The following is a 14686-nucleotide window of genomic DNA, read 5'->3' as shown; positions in this document are numbered from 1 at the left end:
CTTGATTTCCTTCTCCACCGTCCGCCGCCATGTGATCTTAGGGCAGCCCCTCTTGCGTTTTCCTTCTGGCGTCCAATGCAAAGCAGTTTTCGCAATTGAGGCTTCTTGGCGAGCGACGTGGCCAATCCACCTCCAAAGTCTCCTCATCAGGATGGTAGCCATTGGTTCAGTTCCACACTGTTCAAAGAGATCATTATTTGAGATGACATTAGGCCAAAAGATGCGTAGGATACGCTGAAGGCTCTTGGTGTGAAATGTAGAGAGTTTTGATAAATCCTTCTCCGTTAAGCATCAACATTCTGAACCATACAGGAGAGTTGTGAGGACGCAGCTGTGATAGAGATTCAGCTTGGTACGAATACTGTAAGTGGAGGAGTGCGGTACCTTATTCATCATGTTGAGCGAGTTTCTGGCCTTGTTGAGACGGCTCTGAATGTCCAGGTCAGTTCCTCCATCTCTACTGATAATGCTGCCGAGATAAGTAAATCTGTCTGTGTAAGGAAGCTCTTCATTATCAATCTGGACTAGTCGTATGTTGGTAGTATTCAGTGCCATAATTTCAGTCTTTTTGCTGCTGATGTTAAGGCCAACTTGCTTTGCAAAGGTGTTAAGGCGTTGCGTCTTCTCTTGAATGTGCTTGTGGGTGTGTGATAGTAAGGCAAGATCATCAGCATAATCCAGGTCTTCCAAGTAGGAAAAAGGTGTCCATCTAAAGCCCCTGATCTGATCCTCAGTGGTACGCCACATGATCCAGTCCACAACAAGGTTGAAAAGTAATGTGGACAAGACGCACCCCTGCCTGACACTAGTGTGGACTTCAAATAAGATGTCACCATCGCCAACACAGCAGGTAAAGTTGTCATAGAAACTTTTGATGATCTCAGCAAGGTGGGAGGGGATTCTATACGCTCGTAATATCTTCCAGAGGCTGTGTCGATGCACACTATCAAAGGCTTTGGCAAAATCTACAAAGTTCACATAGAGAGTTCGCTGCCATTCAGTACTCTGTTCAATAATATTTCTCAGCGTGAAAATATGATCGATACATCCCTTTCCTCTCCTGAAACCTGCCTGTTCCTCGTGGAGTTTAAGGTCCACAGCCAGTGATAGGCGCTTCATGATGACTTTCGCTAGGATCTTACTAGGAGTGGATAATAGTATAATGCCATGCCAGTTGCTGCATTCAGAGAGTGCTCCTTTCTTTGGTATCTTGATGATGATACCCTCATTCCAGTCATCAGAGATTTTCCTTCTGTCCCATATGGTGTTAAAAAGTGGCTGCAAGATGTTTGCGGTGGTCACAGCGTCTGCCTTGAACAGTTCAGCATTGAGGCGGTCTTCGCCAGGTGCCTTGTGGTTTTTTAGAGAATTAATGGCTGCAATGATCTCTTCTTTCTTTGGCGGTCCAATGCCAACACATAGGTCCTCCTCAGCTTCTGGTATATCAGGCTCCTCTTCTGGTGCTGGTCTGTTGAGGACTTCCTTGAAATGTTCTACCCAACGTGTTTCTTGGTCTTTCTCAGTGGTGAGGAGCTGTCCTTGTTTATCTCGTATGGGGGCATTTCTGCTGCCATTATATTTTCCACAGATCAATTTAGTAACTTTATAGACATTTCTCTGCTCTCCCTTTTTTGCCGCTTCCTCTGCTTCCTTTGCCAGCTCTTCCATATATGCCCTTTTGTCGGTTCGGATCTCCCTCTTGACATGCCTGTTGGTTTCTGTGTACACCACCATATACCTCTCTCGGAGTCTGGCTGATCTGCTGTCATTTATCTTCTTCTTCAGCTGATGTCTTTCCTCAATAACCTGCCACGTGTCTGGTGTAATCCATTCTTTCTTTTTTTTAGTCTTCTGCATCCCCAGGCAGGTTTTACTTGCTTCATCAAAGATGTTCCTCACTTGCATCCACTGTTGATTTACAGCGTCTTCATCTTCATTGTCTCGCTCGTCTATGTTACTCAGGGCTTGGAACCTGTTCCTCAGCTGTAGGACAAAGGCTTTCTTAGTCCTAGGGTCTTGTAGTCTGCTGATGTCATATCTAGGGGTGGTGTGTTTGTTTGGTCCAGCTGCTCAGAGTTTCAATCTCACCTTTGCAGTCACAAGATGGTGATCGCTGCTTACATCAGCCCCTCTTTTTACTCTTACATCAAGCAGGGAGCGGCGCCACATGCTGTTAACCATGAGATGGTCTATTTGGTTTTGATCCCTCCCATTTGGGGATGTCCAGGTGAGTTTGTGAATGTTGCAATGCAGGAATAAAGTTCCACCAATGATCATGTTATTGAATGCACACCATTCTACCAGCCTCTCTCCATTGTCATTCTGCAGTCCACATCCTTCTCTTCCCATTACCCTTTCAAAATTCATGTTGTCTGAGCCAACCTTAGCATTAAGGTCACCCATCACCAGCAGGAGGTCCCTACGATGGACGTTCTCAAGTGTCGCTTGCAGCTGCTCATAGAAGGCTTCTTTATCTCTGTCGTTGCTGTCATTAGTAGGTGCATAGCATTGTATGATGGACAAGTTAGTCTGCCTACCCTTTAATCATGCTTGAATAATCCTGCTGTTAACTGGCTTCCACTCCATTAAATACTTTTCCATTCCTTTCTTCATGATGATTGCAACTCCCTCGTGATGTAGATAATCTTCTCTCCCAGAGTAGAGAACTGTCTCCCCTGTTGTTGTCTTCATTCTCCCAGATTTTGTCCATCTACTCTCACTTATGCCTAAGATATCAAGTTTGTAACACTTCATTTCAGCAATGACCTGCGCCATCCTACCTAGCTCATACATTGTTCGCACATTCCAAAAGCCAATCAGTGTTGTTGTTTTAGCACTGATGGCTCCCGTTGTCATGACAGTGGCTTCCTTTCAGCTTTGGCCATTGTCAGTCATTCGAATCCTATTACCTGTAGAGTTTCTGGTGTTTTCACTCTCGGCATTCACTGCTGCCCATGGCATGGATTCTGGGGGCTCGTGCTGCACAGATGATTTATGTAAGTGACACGTCGCTGTAAGTTACACGTTGCTCTTTGTCTGGCCCCTAACCTTCGGCCTATCTGGCATGGGTGGCCCTACCAGGACCTCGAGAGGTCCAGTCAGCATAGCTCTCAGGCTCACTGGAGCACGCAAGCCCCCCCCCCCCCTCCCCCCCACCACAACAAGGTGGCAATCTAATTCAGGGGAGTTGTTTGAACATTGCTGATGGAATTTGTACATTATTGTTGTAGTTTCTTGCTGCCATAAAATCACAATTTACAGTGTTACAATTTTGTGACTCTTGAACTGACAAATAATACAGAATAAAATTTAACATTTTATCACAAACATGTACTTTGCCATTTTCAAGTTATAAAATGGATAATTTTTTGCGTATTTTGCAATGCAAAAGACATGGATTAAATCAACGTAAGGGCAAACTGTAATAATTATTATAAACAGTTCTAAGGTGTTCTAAATAATTATCAGCTGAAAAGCTGATGTGTAGATATACAGTCTTAAATTGAACACCTGTTCAAATGGGTTATTCCACAAAAAATACACACCCCCAACAGATGACAAACTGGAAATTCTCGCGGGAGGGGGGGTTGATGGCTTGGGAAATCTGGGCAGGAGGGGGGATCTGAACCTAAAAATTCTTCTTTGGGGGTCACTTTTAACTTTAACCTCGATCGATATATTTTAACCTCTTAAAAAAGAACTTTGCAATGGGAAATCGTGTAGTCTTTCAGTTTATAGTGTTCTTACCTCAATCATGAAGAACGAGTGCGTCGATAAATGGATTACGACTGCTTTACAATAGGATAAAACACCATTGACTGAACACGCAACGCCTGGAACATTTTTACGGTACCCAGGCCACCAGCGCCTGTGCTTTGTAACATCCTCAAAAATGCGAAGAAAAGACAATTTAGGTTGGGAGTCAGTTGTACTTTACTGTTTTATTCAGGCAACCCAAGAACTCGTTTTGCTGGCTAACATGCATATGCACAATTTGTGTATAATTTCTTTCTTATCTCTTACAATGTGTAACCGTAAAATCGTGGTGATGAATTTGCTTGTAGAATTGGGAATCTAAACGACCTCACAAGAGCAGAACTTGTTTATAAACAAATATACTTATTTTGGCATTGTTAAGTTCTTCAAGTATTTCACATTGAAGATTCCTCATCGGATCTACAAGAATTTTAAGCAGTTTTATCTAGGCTGCTTGCACTTTATTATCCGTGCCTTACGATCGATATGGTAACAGACAAGTTTATGGAAGCCAGAACGTGAGCACTACACATGAAAACTTGAACGCTTGAAAGAAAGGCAAGAGTTCCAGTTGACCTACAGACCCATAAAGGTAACGAAATTTAAAATTAGTCTAGTTCGAAAAGCTTTCTTAATAAGCTTAAGTAAATGTCACACTAACAGTCATAACAACGGGAACTCAATCTTGTAAACACGTGCCAATGTAGGCCGTGTTGTCACCAAAAACTGAAATTATAGTTTTTATTTATAATCACCTTAAGGACTTTTTTCGCTGTAATTTTTCTTACATTTACATAATTTTTAAGACTTACGAATTTCTTATCTTGTACATTTGTTGTGTTAGAGAAAAAGGCAAATGGTGTTTTAGGGGAGAGTGTGAGATCACTCAAACGTTAAACACGATCGTTTGAATATCGTAATCTGATTCAAAAAATGTTGAAATTTAACCCGCAAAATTCGCAATATTCGCCGAGCTTTTAAAATTATAATAAAAAGGGATCTTTTGGATGAAATGTTATGTCTTTTCTATTGCCTGTTGTTTCCAGTTAGGGCCTTTAAAAGAAAAATGGAAATCCGGGTGGGAGGGGGGGTTCTTGAGCTTGGAAATCCAGGCGGGAGGGGGGCTCTAGCGGTCTGGAAAATCCAGTCAGAGGGGGGGTCAAAATTGCTTGCCATCCGTCGGGGGGGGGGGGTGTATTTTTTCTGGAATAACCCAATTAGTCTAACAAACTTTACAAGATCCTTCAAAGAATCCTATAAGATCTTTAAAAGATACTCATCTAAGATCTTCAAGGATCCTAGCAAAGATTACCTGAGAGGTCTTTGCAAGATCGTGACCAAACCCTTGAATATCATGGAGGATCTTAGCAAAAATCTTTGCAAGATCCTTCAAAAAATTCCCTAAAGAACTTTCAAAGATCCTCATTGAATCTTCAAGGATCTTGAAGGATCCTAGCAAATTAAAGGTCCTGTTAGAATCTTACCAAGGATCTTTGCAAGATCTTGATCAAATCCTTGAAGATCTTGACAGACCTTGGCAAAGATCTTTTTAAGATCCTTCAAAAGATTCCTTAAAGATCTTTCAAAGATCCTCATTGAATCCTCGAGGATCTTGAAGGGTCCTAGCAAAGATCCTGTTTAAGGATCTTACCAAGGATCATTGCAAGATCTTGGTCAAATCCTTGAAGATCTTGAAGGATCTTAACAAAGATCTTTGCAAGATCCTTCAAAAGATTCCTTAAAGATCTTTGAAAGATCCTCGTAGAATCCTCAAGGATCTGGAAGGATCCTAGCAAAGATCCTGTTTAAGGATCTTACCAAGGATCTTTGCAAGATCTTGATCAAATCCTTGAAGATCTTGAAGCCTAGCAAAGATCTTTGCAAGATCCTTCAAAAGATTCTTCAAAGATCTTTGAAAGATCTTCACTGAACCTCAAAGATATTGAAGGATCTTAGCAAAGATCCTTGAAAGATCTTTACATCAAAGATAGCTTTGAATATCTTTCAAAGATCTTTAAAAGATCCTTAAAAGATCCTTAAAAGATCCCTATCTTTAAGGATCTTTGTCAGGTCCTTGAAAATCTTCAAAGATCCTGTGAGGATTTTCACAAGGGTAGAATAGATTAGAATAGAATAGTACAGTAAATAAGTGAAAAAAAAAACAGCACAGAAAAGACCATGACAAGACAAAAAGGCAAAGCAGAACAGAATAGAACAAAATGGAATAGCATAGAAAAGCATAGAATAGAAGAGAATAACATATAATAGAAAGGAATAGAATAGCATAGCATATTAGAATAGAATACAACTGATAGCGCACAATAGAATAGCATAACATATAGAATAGAATAGAATAGTTCTGGAAAGAAGAGAAAATAACGCTACAGAAAAGATTACAAGAGGACAATTACAAGAAGAGGGAATAAAGTTCATCTGTAAACAAATAATGCAATATTACTCAGAGGTTAAGCCCATCTAGTGGTCAGTAATAACACAGAAGAATTATGAAATCAAAGAGCATAACAAAGTAATGGAAATCAGAAGATTATAGTGCATTAAAAACAAAAAATATCAGAGAATTAATATAAAAGAAAATCTTTACATTTCAAATTTAGTGAATGAAATAAAACAAAATATGCATTGGGTTAGAAAAGGAAAGACAGTTCACAGCGTACTGAACAAAACAACATGTTTTGATGATTTTGATTGAAGATAGAGTAAAGGAGTAAGAAATAAAATTGAAAGATACAGAGAAGAAAAGAATGAAGCTATAGTACAGCTCAATGAAAGGTAACAGAAGTCAAGATAAGAGTGCTACAATATTGTAATATGTCATATGGGATACGGATAAACAATAATGCTAAAAAGAATTGGGTCTGAGAACATGCATTGTGACGTGAGTCCTCTTATTAAGAGGTGTTCCTATACACAAACAGTAACAAGTAGACAATCCAAATGGGATGTAATAAAAAAATATAGAGTGCAAAATAGCTACTCACTCATTTTCAGTGATGCATGTGCCTAGCCGCTCTCATGAATACTTCTTCTGTTGGGGCAAAGATTGCAGATTAACCAGAGGCTTAACTGAATGCATAAGCATTCTAAAATATATTTAACTGGAAATTACATTTCTTAATCAACAACTGATCAAACTTACTTGCTTGATCTAAACCCAGCACGTCCTTTAACAAAAATTAGACTTTAAACTTAAGCAAAAATGTTAAAATAACAGTCCAAAATAACCACTGATTGTTTTCTTTCTCAACACCACCAGTAGATACTGAGGCCTGCCAACTGAACGAAATGTTGACGATTCTTGTTGAGATCACCTCATTCGTTTTAAAGCTGAAAGAGTACAAGTGGAGAATATTTACAATGTCGCTCGCAACTACCTTTGTTAGCTCCCTCCTATTTTTCTGAGACTGTGGGGCAGACTTCCAAAAGACTTGCAAGGACGGTATAAAACGTGGACCCCTCAATCTGGACCCCCTACTGGACCCCCTTTTGGACCCCATCTGGACCCCTTCTGGACCCCCTTCTGGACCCCCATTTGGACCCCCATCTGGACCCCCATCTGGACACCCTATTTTTTCTTCCAGAAAATACGGGCTCCTGATTTAAATAATTAAACTTAGAACATAACATGATGAAGTCTATTTAATCAGTGAGCAAGATGTGAAGAAATTAATGAATTCACGCAGCTCGTTCCCAGATTAAGCGGTCCAGGTTCGAGCCCTGGCCGGGGACACTGTGTTGTGTTCTTGGGCAAGGCACTTAACTCTCACAGTGCCTCTCTCCACCCAGGAGTATAAATGGGTACCAGCGAATTGTTGGGGAAACCTAACAAATTGAGGGGGAGTGACCTGGGATGAACTAGCATCCCGTCCAGGGGAAGTAAAAATACTCCTCGCCGCTTCTTTCTACAGAAACCGGGATAAGCTCCGGCAGCTATGAGCCAGTTGTCTCCAAGGCTTCACACTTTGTGTCTAGAATAATATAATGGCTGTGGCCACACTATGAGAGTTGATGGGGTTATATTTCTAATTAATCAATTACAATTAACCGTGTTACCAAAAAATCGTGAGTGCATGGCCGCTATTCTCAGCTGGGTTAACGGTTACCATGGAAATTAATTGAAGAACAATATATTTTTTAACCAACTTAGGTTAAATTCAAACTACCTTTCTGCGTGGTCTAACCCAGGTTAGTTATCTCTTATCCGCACTGTGCATTGGCTTTTTCGTGAAATGTGTCAGTTATCATGGTCTGTGAGATGCTGTTCACTTAAAGGCATAAACAAGTGCATAATCTTCTCCTGAACATGGCGAGTGATAACAACAGTTTGAAACAGTTGTATTACTAAAGCGGATTTTTGTTTTTTTTTCCTACGATGTGTCAGCTATACCATATCAGTCAAGCTTGCAAGGAAGCATGGCCTGAACAGGAAGCGCTTATATTCACCTTGGGAGAAATTTTAATCGACCTCCGCAAAGAACAAAGGAGTACGTCAAAGGGAAGCGGCAGTTTGTTAAAGTGGCAAGAAATGCAGATGAATGAATGAATTCGTGAACAGTTTTAAGTGACGTGCATTTTCCAAACATAACAGCTGTGGACCGAGAGCGTTTCACAGTTTCTAGATCTTATAATTCACGCGCGCTTCTCTATCGATAAAGATGCTCCGAAGCAAGTGTTTCTTTTTGTCATAAATAAAAGAATACGCAAAATTCTTAGTGAAAGGACTCGATGTTCATTCGGAGGTGCTCTCTATAAAAGCCTAGGTATAAAAGTCATGCATGGCAGGATTCCCGTCAAATTCGAGGACCATTCATTCGGCGGCAGTGGAGAGCGTCTTAAACCATGAAGAGGTCTATTCAGTGAACTTTGTTAAATAAGCTTCAAGGATAAGTGAAGAAAGTAATGCACTAAGCTGTCTTAATTAACATTTAGAAATATCCCCCAAGAATATACAATCCAACTGCCACACAAACCTAATATTTTTCACATTCCACTGCCCGCAACCGTCTTGTTTCAAAAATGGATATCAAAATACATGATAATCAGACGGCACTACCACGTTAAAGATTTTATACTTGAGCTGACATGATACAAGAGTTTGCAAGCGGGTGGTACACTGCCTCGACTTGCAACAGAAATTCAGTTTGATAGATTAGTGCATCAGGGCTTTTCACAACACGTATTCAGCCCTCTAATATTAATTTTGCGTCTATTCATTACCCATTTCTATCAGTTCTTGGTGCAGAAAATCCGTCCTTTCGTCTTCACAAGCGAGCCGAAGTTTTGAACGTCGATCAGTACTCGGTACGGCGTCGTAGCCTTGAATTCCGAGAAATACAGAAATAATGTAATGTGATATCTGATCGAAAGGAAAGGCTTTTCTCGGAAAATGTACTTTGTACCCGGAAGGCAACACGACACCTGGGGTGCTTTCCATTATGCCAAACCGACCGGTCAGAGATCAGTGGGAATACCCGAGGAAAATGAGGGTGCTTACCATTTGTCAGAATAAACCAGTTGGGATGACCGTTGCATAATGGTAAGGGTTTTTCCAAAATCAGCAACCCAACCGAATGAGATGGCGCTTACCATTTGCAATTCGATTTCTCGTAATTGTTTTCGGCTGATGAGAGACTGGAAACTGGAACATTTACCAAATGGTAAGGAAATTTCCGCCGTTCCGTTCCGAACGGAAAAAGAGGACTGCCTCTGAACGTAGTCTACAATTTCCGAACGGATTTTCCGGAAAATTACTGTTCCATTTGACTTTCAACCGAAATTTCCGGATTTTTTTGCTAAATGGTAAGCCCCCTTTGGCATAATGGAAAGCACCCCTGGCTTGTGACTATGCATTAGCGTGATTCCTTACAATGTCTAGGTCCCACATTGATCCATTTTCAAGATTCGCATTAACACAAAATATTTCTGTCGTGCATTTATAAACAAATTGATTATGCGTTGTTGTGGTGGAATACTAAGGAAAAGTATATAAGTCGACATAATGAAATGATCTTATGAAAAGAAACGTAGGGTGCGTTTTTTCAGAAAATCCAAATCCGGATTTCTGAATGCAAAAACGGATTTTGCGGGGTTTTTTTTGTTTTTTTTTATTTATCTTTTTTTCGGTGAAATCCAAAAATGCATCATGAATCCATAAAATCCACACTCCGAGTGGATTCTTCGGTTCTTCTCCCTGATCCGAATGATCTGGATCATCCCAAAAAACGCAGCCGTAATCTTTAGCAACCTAAGGACATGCTTCACCTCTTTGATCTCCTGGCAGAAGGAACTATACCATGCCTCGAACTGCTGCCCGCTAAAATTTCCACTTTACCTCCCTGATATCTGTTTGTTTCTTGGCCTTTTCGGTTTCTCGGAAAAATCCGCCCCCTTACTTCGAAGCCGGCTGAAGCAAATTCCACAGCTTTCTGAGAAACCTTGGAATTATTATGCAAATTTACGTCACGCACCATTTCTCGGAAACTAGACAATATTTGAATCCTTTCCAATCGAATGGTCACCATTCACCAGTAATTTAGCAGGAAACGCTGTCTTCTGGTTTTGAAGGGGGAAGTATTTCGTCAAAATTGCAAATAAGGAAATACTCGACAGTCGATGTAAATTTCCAGAACTATCAAGATTCTGTTTCAGCTTAAATTTTGAGCTAAAAAATAGCCAAAGATACGTGTGTAGCCTTTCACAAACATGATTGCCAAAGACATGCATTCAAAGTCTCACAACACAGGAAACGACAATTTAAGTACTTGTTAGGACGCTTTTGTTGCTCTGGTTTGCTCGCTCTGAAAGCAGATCACCTATCAAATTATCTGCCTAGCCGATCGATTTTCACGTATTTTGCTCCTCAGCGAAAAGGCTTTATCATGCTCGAATCCTTATGCAAATTTAAGCCAAACAATCCAAAAATTACTATTTACATGTCTGGAAGCGGGTCTTTCTTACACGTGGTATTTATCTACTTTGTATGGAGAAAACAATAAATAAATCAATATAAATAAATAAAGCGGATCTGATACTTAAGAAATTTTGCGAGACAATCTGAAGGGAAAGATTACCTAGTATGACTGTGGCTACATGTACAGCGCCTGTAAAGCCTGGCTCACACTAGCCACATAACGACATGACGACATCATTATAACGACGTGAAAAAGGACGTTATCTGGGTGCAAAAAGGATGTTATGTTTGCAGTGTGAACATACAGGCATAATGACATATTTAATATCAACATAACAGCATGAACGTAACGGCATAAAGATAAAAGTGATCTTTTCTTTGTGTGACCAATGTATGTCGTTATGTCGTTATGCCGCTAGTGTGAACCAGGCTTAACAACACGAATTTCCTTATCACTGTCACATCATGGCTACGACAAATTACCATCTTGCATTTTCTCAGTAAAATTTGTCCTTTTATATCGATTTCTCGGTAAGCCTGAGCCTTAAAATTCCGAGAAATACGGCAACATTGATTACGATATCTCGGGAAAATCAAATATGCCGTCTATCCAGAAGGTAAGAGGCTGCCCGGCACTCCATCAGCATCAATGTCCAATCGGGTGATTCTTAGACTTTTCATCTCTTACGCTGTGAACGTTTTCGACTCATCGCTATTAAATGAACTGGGAAAGAACGGAAACGACCGCATTTCATGTATCTATTTCAACTTTGCATGGTCAGACCAAAATGCTTCCAAAAGGCGTTTCTGAATTTTGCTTGGTTATAATCATGTAGAAAAATGTCTTCGTTGTCGCTAGTTATGACGGGCTTGTGCCTTCAGTAGCTTATAGTACAGATCATGCCCATGAAGCACGATCTGCGATCCACATAAAAATCATAAATATGCGCTGTTGCTTCGATAACGACGGACGATAACAAGGTCTATTCTCAACCAAACATAGTATTTTCAAGGTTTGGTCGCTTTTAGCAAGTGACAACAGTAAACTAAATATATATACAGCTAACTGTTTGGTCAAAACTTCCTCCCAACCTCAGTATTGTCCACTTATGTTCCATATCGTCCTTCTGGAAAAGATCTGCTCGCTTTCTCTACAGAACCAAGCAAAGTTTGGAAACCTGATCAGAAGACCTGATATCTTGCTTACTGCATGAAACCTAATCCAAGGCCTTCCGAGAAATCATGAATTATGCGCGGTCCAGCGATCAGGTTGCCGTATTTCTTGGAAACCGGGCAATCAGACTATTTGAAATTATCCCACTCATAATACCGACAATCTTGGACAAAACTCGTTAAGAAAATACCACATCTTATGATCAAAAAACCGATTGCAGTAGATGTGGACAGCAAAGTACTTAAGAGTGCCTGCCTGTAAAAATCAGACAAATTCTTAATTTCACGGCAAGAGTCGAAAATTCGATTTCACTCATATTCTTATGGTAGATAGGCTAGGGCATGACAAAAACTACTGGATAGTTTTTTTGGCAAAATATCCTTTTATTTCAAAGAAATATGCAAATTACCAAATTCCGTTAAAATCGTCATTTGACGCACCATTTTATTACACAAGTTTGAGAGCCTCGCATGCAAAACCACGTCATTCTTCCGTCTTCAAAACACTCAAAAATAATTAAATTTCGAAGACATGTATTTGATTCACTTAAAAGTACTTCGTGGATATAATTAATTTTCACCATGTGCGAAACCTTCAAATGGATCAAGCTTCTGGTGGTTGAATCGCAGAAGGATGGTCTACAGATTCCTGTAAAAATGTCTTTGGGCAAATGATTGTGAGCGACGCGAGAGCTTTTCAAAGTACGTCAAAAATGCAAATATTTAGCTAAACTCCAGAATGCCCGGCCACTTATTAGCATCTCATTGAATAAGAATAGCAACTATTGTGAACCAAGCTGAAGTTGTCTGCCAATTCACTGCCAATTCGACCGGCTGAAACTGTCTGCCAATTCGATTTAAAATTCAGTAGTGGAAATTACAACATAAAATCATTTAAATATCTTTACCAATTGCTCAAAAACAATTTCTAGCTGCATTGAAAGCTATTAATTTGCGCCAAACGCTCACGTAAATTTGTAAAAAGATGCTGTAAATATCCTTTGTTCAGAAGTGAATAACTCGTTGCGTGACTTTTCAGTTGACATCAACGTGGTATCGTTTGAAAGCTTACCGTCTTATTAGTCCATCTCAACGGCTTCTACACCCATCTCAACGCAATTACTATCGAAAAATTGCACCCGAACATCGTGCTTTCATAACATGCACACTTGTACTGGCTTTTCCGGAAGTGAATAACTCGTCACGTGACGTTTCAATTGACACGAACTTGGTATCATTTTAAAGCTTACCGTATTGTAAGTCCATCTCAACGGCTTCTACACCCATCTCAACGCAATTACTATCGAAAAATTGCACCCGAACATCGTGCTTTCATAACATACACACTTGTACTGGCTTTTCCGGAAGTGAATAACTCGGCACGTGACGTTTCAATTGACACGAACTTGGTATCATTTTAAAGCTTACCGTATTGTAAGTCCATCTCAACGGCTTCTACACCCATCTCAACGCAATTACTATCGAAAAATTGCACCCGAACATCGTGCTTTCATAACATACACACTTGTACTGGCTTTTCCGGAAGTGAATAACTCGGCACGTGACGTTTCAATTGACACGAACTTGGTATCATTTTAAAGCTTACCGTATTGTAAGTCCATCTCAACGGCTTCTACACCCATCTCAACGCAATTACTATCGAAAAATTGCACCCGAACATCGTGCTTTCATAACATACACACTTGTACTGGCTTTTCCGGAAGTGAATAACTCGTCGCGTGACTTTTCAATTGACAGCAACTTGGTATCATTTTAAAGCTTACCGTATTGTAAGTCCATCTCAACGGCTTCTACACCCATCTCAACGCAATAACTATCGAAAAATTGCACCCGAACATCGTGCTTTCATAACATACACACTTGTACTGGCTTTTCCGGAAGTGAATAACTCGTCGCGTGACTTTTCAATTGACAGCAACTTGGTATCATTTTAAAGCTTACCGTATTGTAAGTCCATCTCAACGGCTTCTACACCCATCTCAACGCAATTACTATCGAAAAATTGCACCCGAACATCGTGCTTTCATAACATGCACACTTGTACTGGCTTTTCCGGAAGTGAATAACTCGTCACGTGACGTTTCAATTGACACGAACTTGGTATCATTTTAAAGCTTACCGTATTGTAAGTCCATCTCAACGGCTTCTACACCCATCTCAACGCAATTACTATCGAAAAATTGCACCCGAACATCGTGCTTTCATAACACACACACTTGTACTGGCTTTTCCGGAAGTGAATAACTCGGCACGTGACGTTTCAATTGACACGAAATTGGTATCATTTTAAAGCTTACCGTATTGTAAGTCCATCTCAACGGCTTCTACACCCATCTCAACGCAATTACTATCGAAAAATTGCACCCGAACATCGTGCTTTCATAACATACACACTTGTACTGGCTTTTCCGGAAGTGAATAACTCGTCGCGTGACTTTTCAATTGACAGCAACTTGGTATCATTTTAAAGCTTACCGTATTGTAAGTCCATCTCAACGGCTTCTACACCCATCTCAACGCAATTACTATCGAAAAATTTCACCCGAACATCGTGCTTTAATAACACACACACTTGTACTGGCTTTTCCGGAAGTGAATAACTCGTCACGTGACGTTTCAATTTTAAAGCTTACCGTATTGTAAGTCCATCTCAACGGCTTCTACACCCATCTCAACCCAATTAATTTTTAAAAGAAAAGCACATGATCTTTCCAGGCATATTTAAGATTTCCATCGCATGGCTTGTTGAGTTTCAAGACAAAATGGAAACCGTACTAATTAGCGATATCCACGTTGCTGTTTGTAATC

The 14686-nt window shown here is 40.2% G+C and overlaps 1 protein-coding gene across 7 annotated transcripts in view; it reads right to left on the bottom strand.

The window, feature by feature from the left end:
• LOC110053691 (sacsin-like) overlaps positions 1–13241 on the bottom strand; it is a 52659-nt gene extending 39418 nt beyond the window's left edge. The window contains exons 1-2 of one of the 7 annotated variants that reach the window (XM_089275830.1): positions 13108–13241; positions 6756–6802 (exon numbers count right to left, since the gene is read on the bottom strand). In XM_089275830.1, the coding sequence (XP_089131956.1) occupies positions 6756–6759 (4 nt within the window). In that variant the 5' untranslated portion in view covers positions 6760–6802; positions 13108–13241. The other 6 variants (XM_089275831.1, XM_089275829.1, XM_089275832.1 and 3 more) reach the window with 6 other exon arrangements.
• Positions 13242–14686: the final 1445 nt, after the last annotated feature.

Source organism: Orbicella faveolata, unplaced genomic scaffold (assembly GCF_042242905.1).
Source record: "Orbicella faveolata isolate gen_17 unplaced genomic scaffold, um_ofav_v1 contig_4, whole genome shotgun sequence".
Lineage (NCBI taxonomy): Eukaryota > Metazoa > Cnidaria > Anthozoa > Scleractinia > Merulinidae > Orbicella > Orbicella faveolata.
The sequence above is the reverse complement of the archived record's forward strand: the minus strand, read 5'-3'. Positions and strand labels throughout refer to the sequence as shown.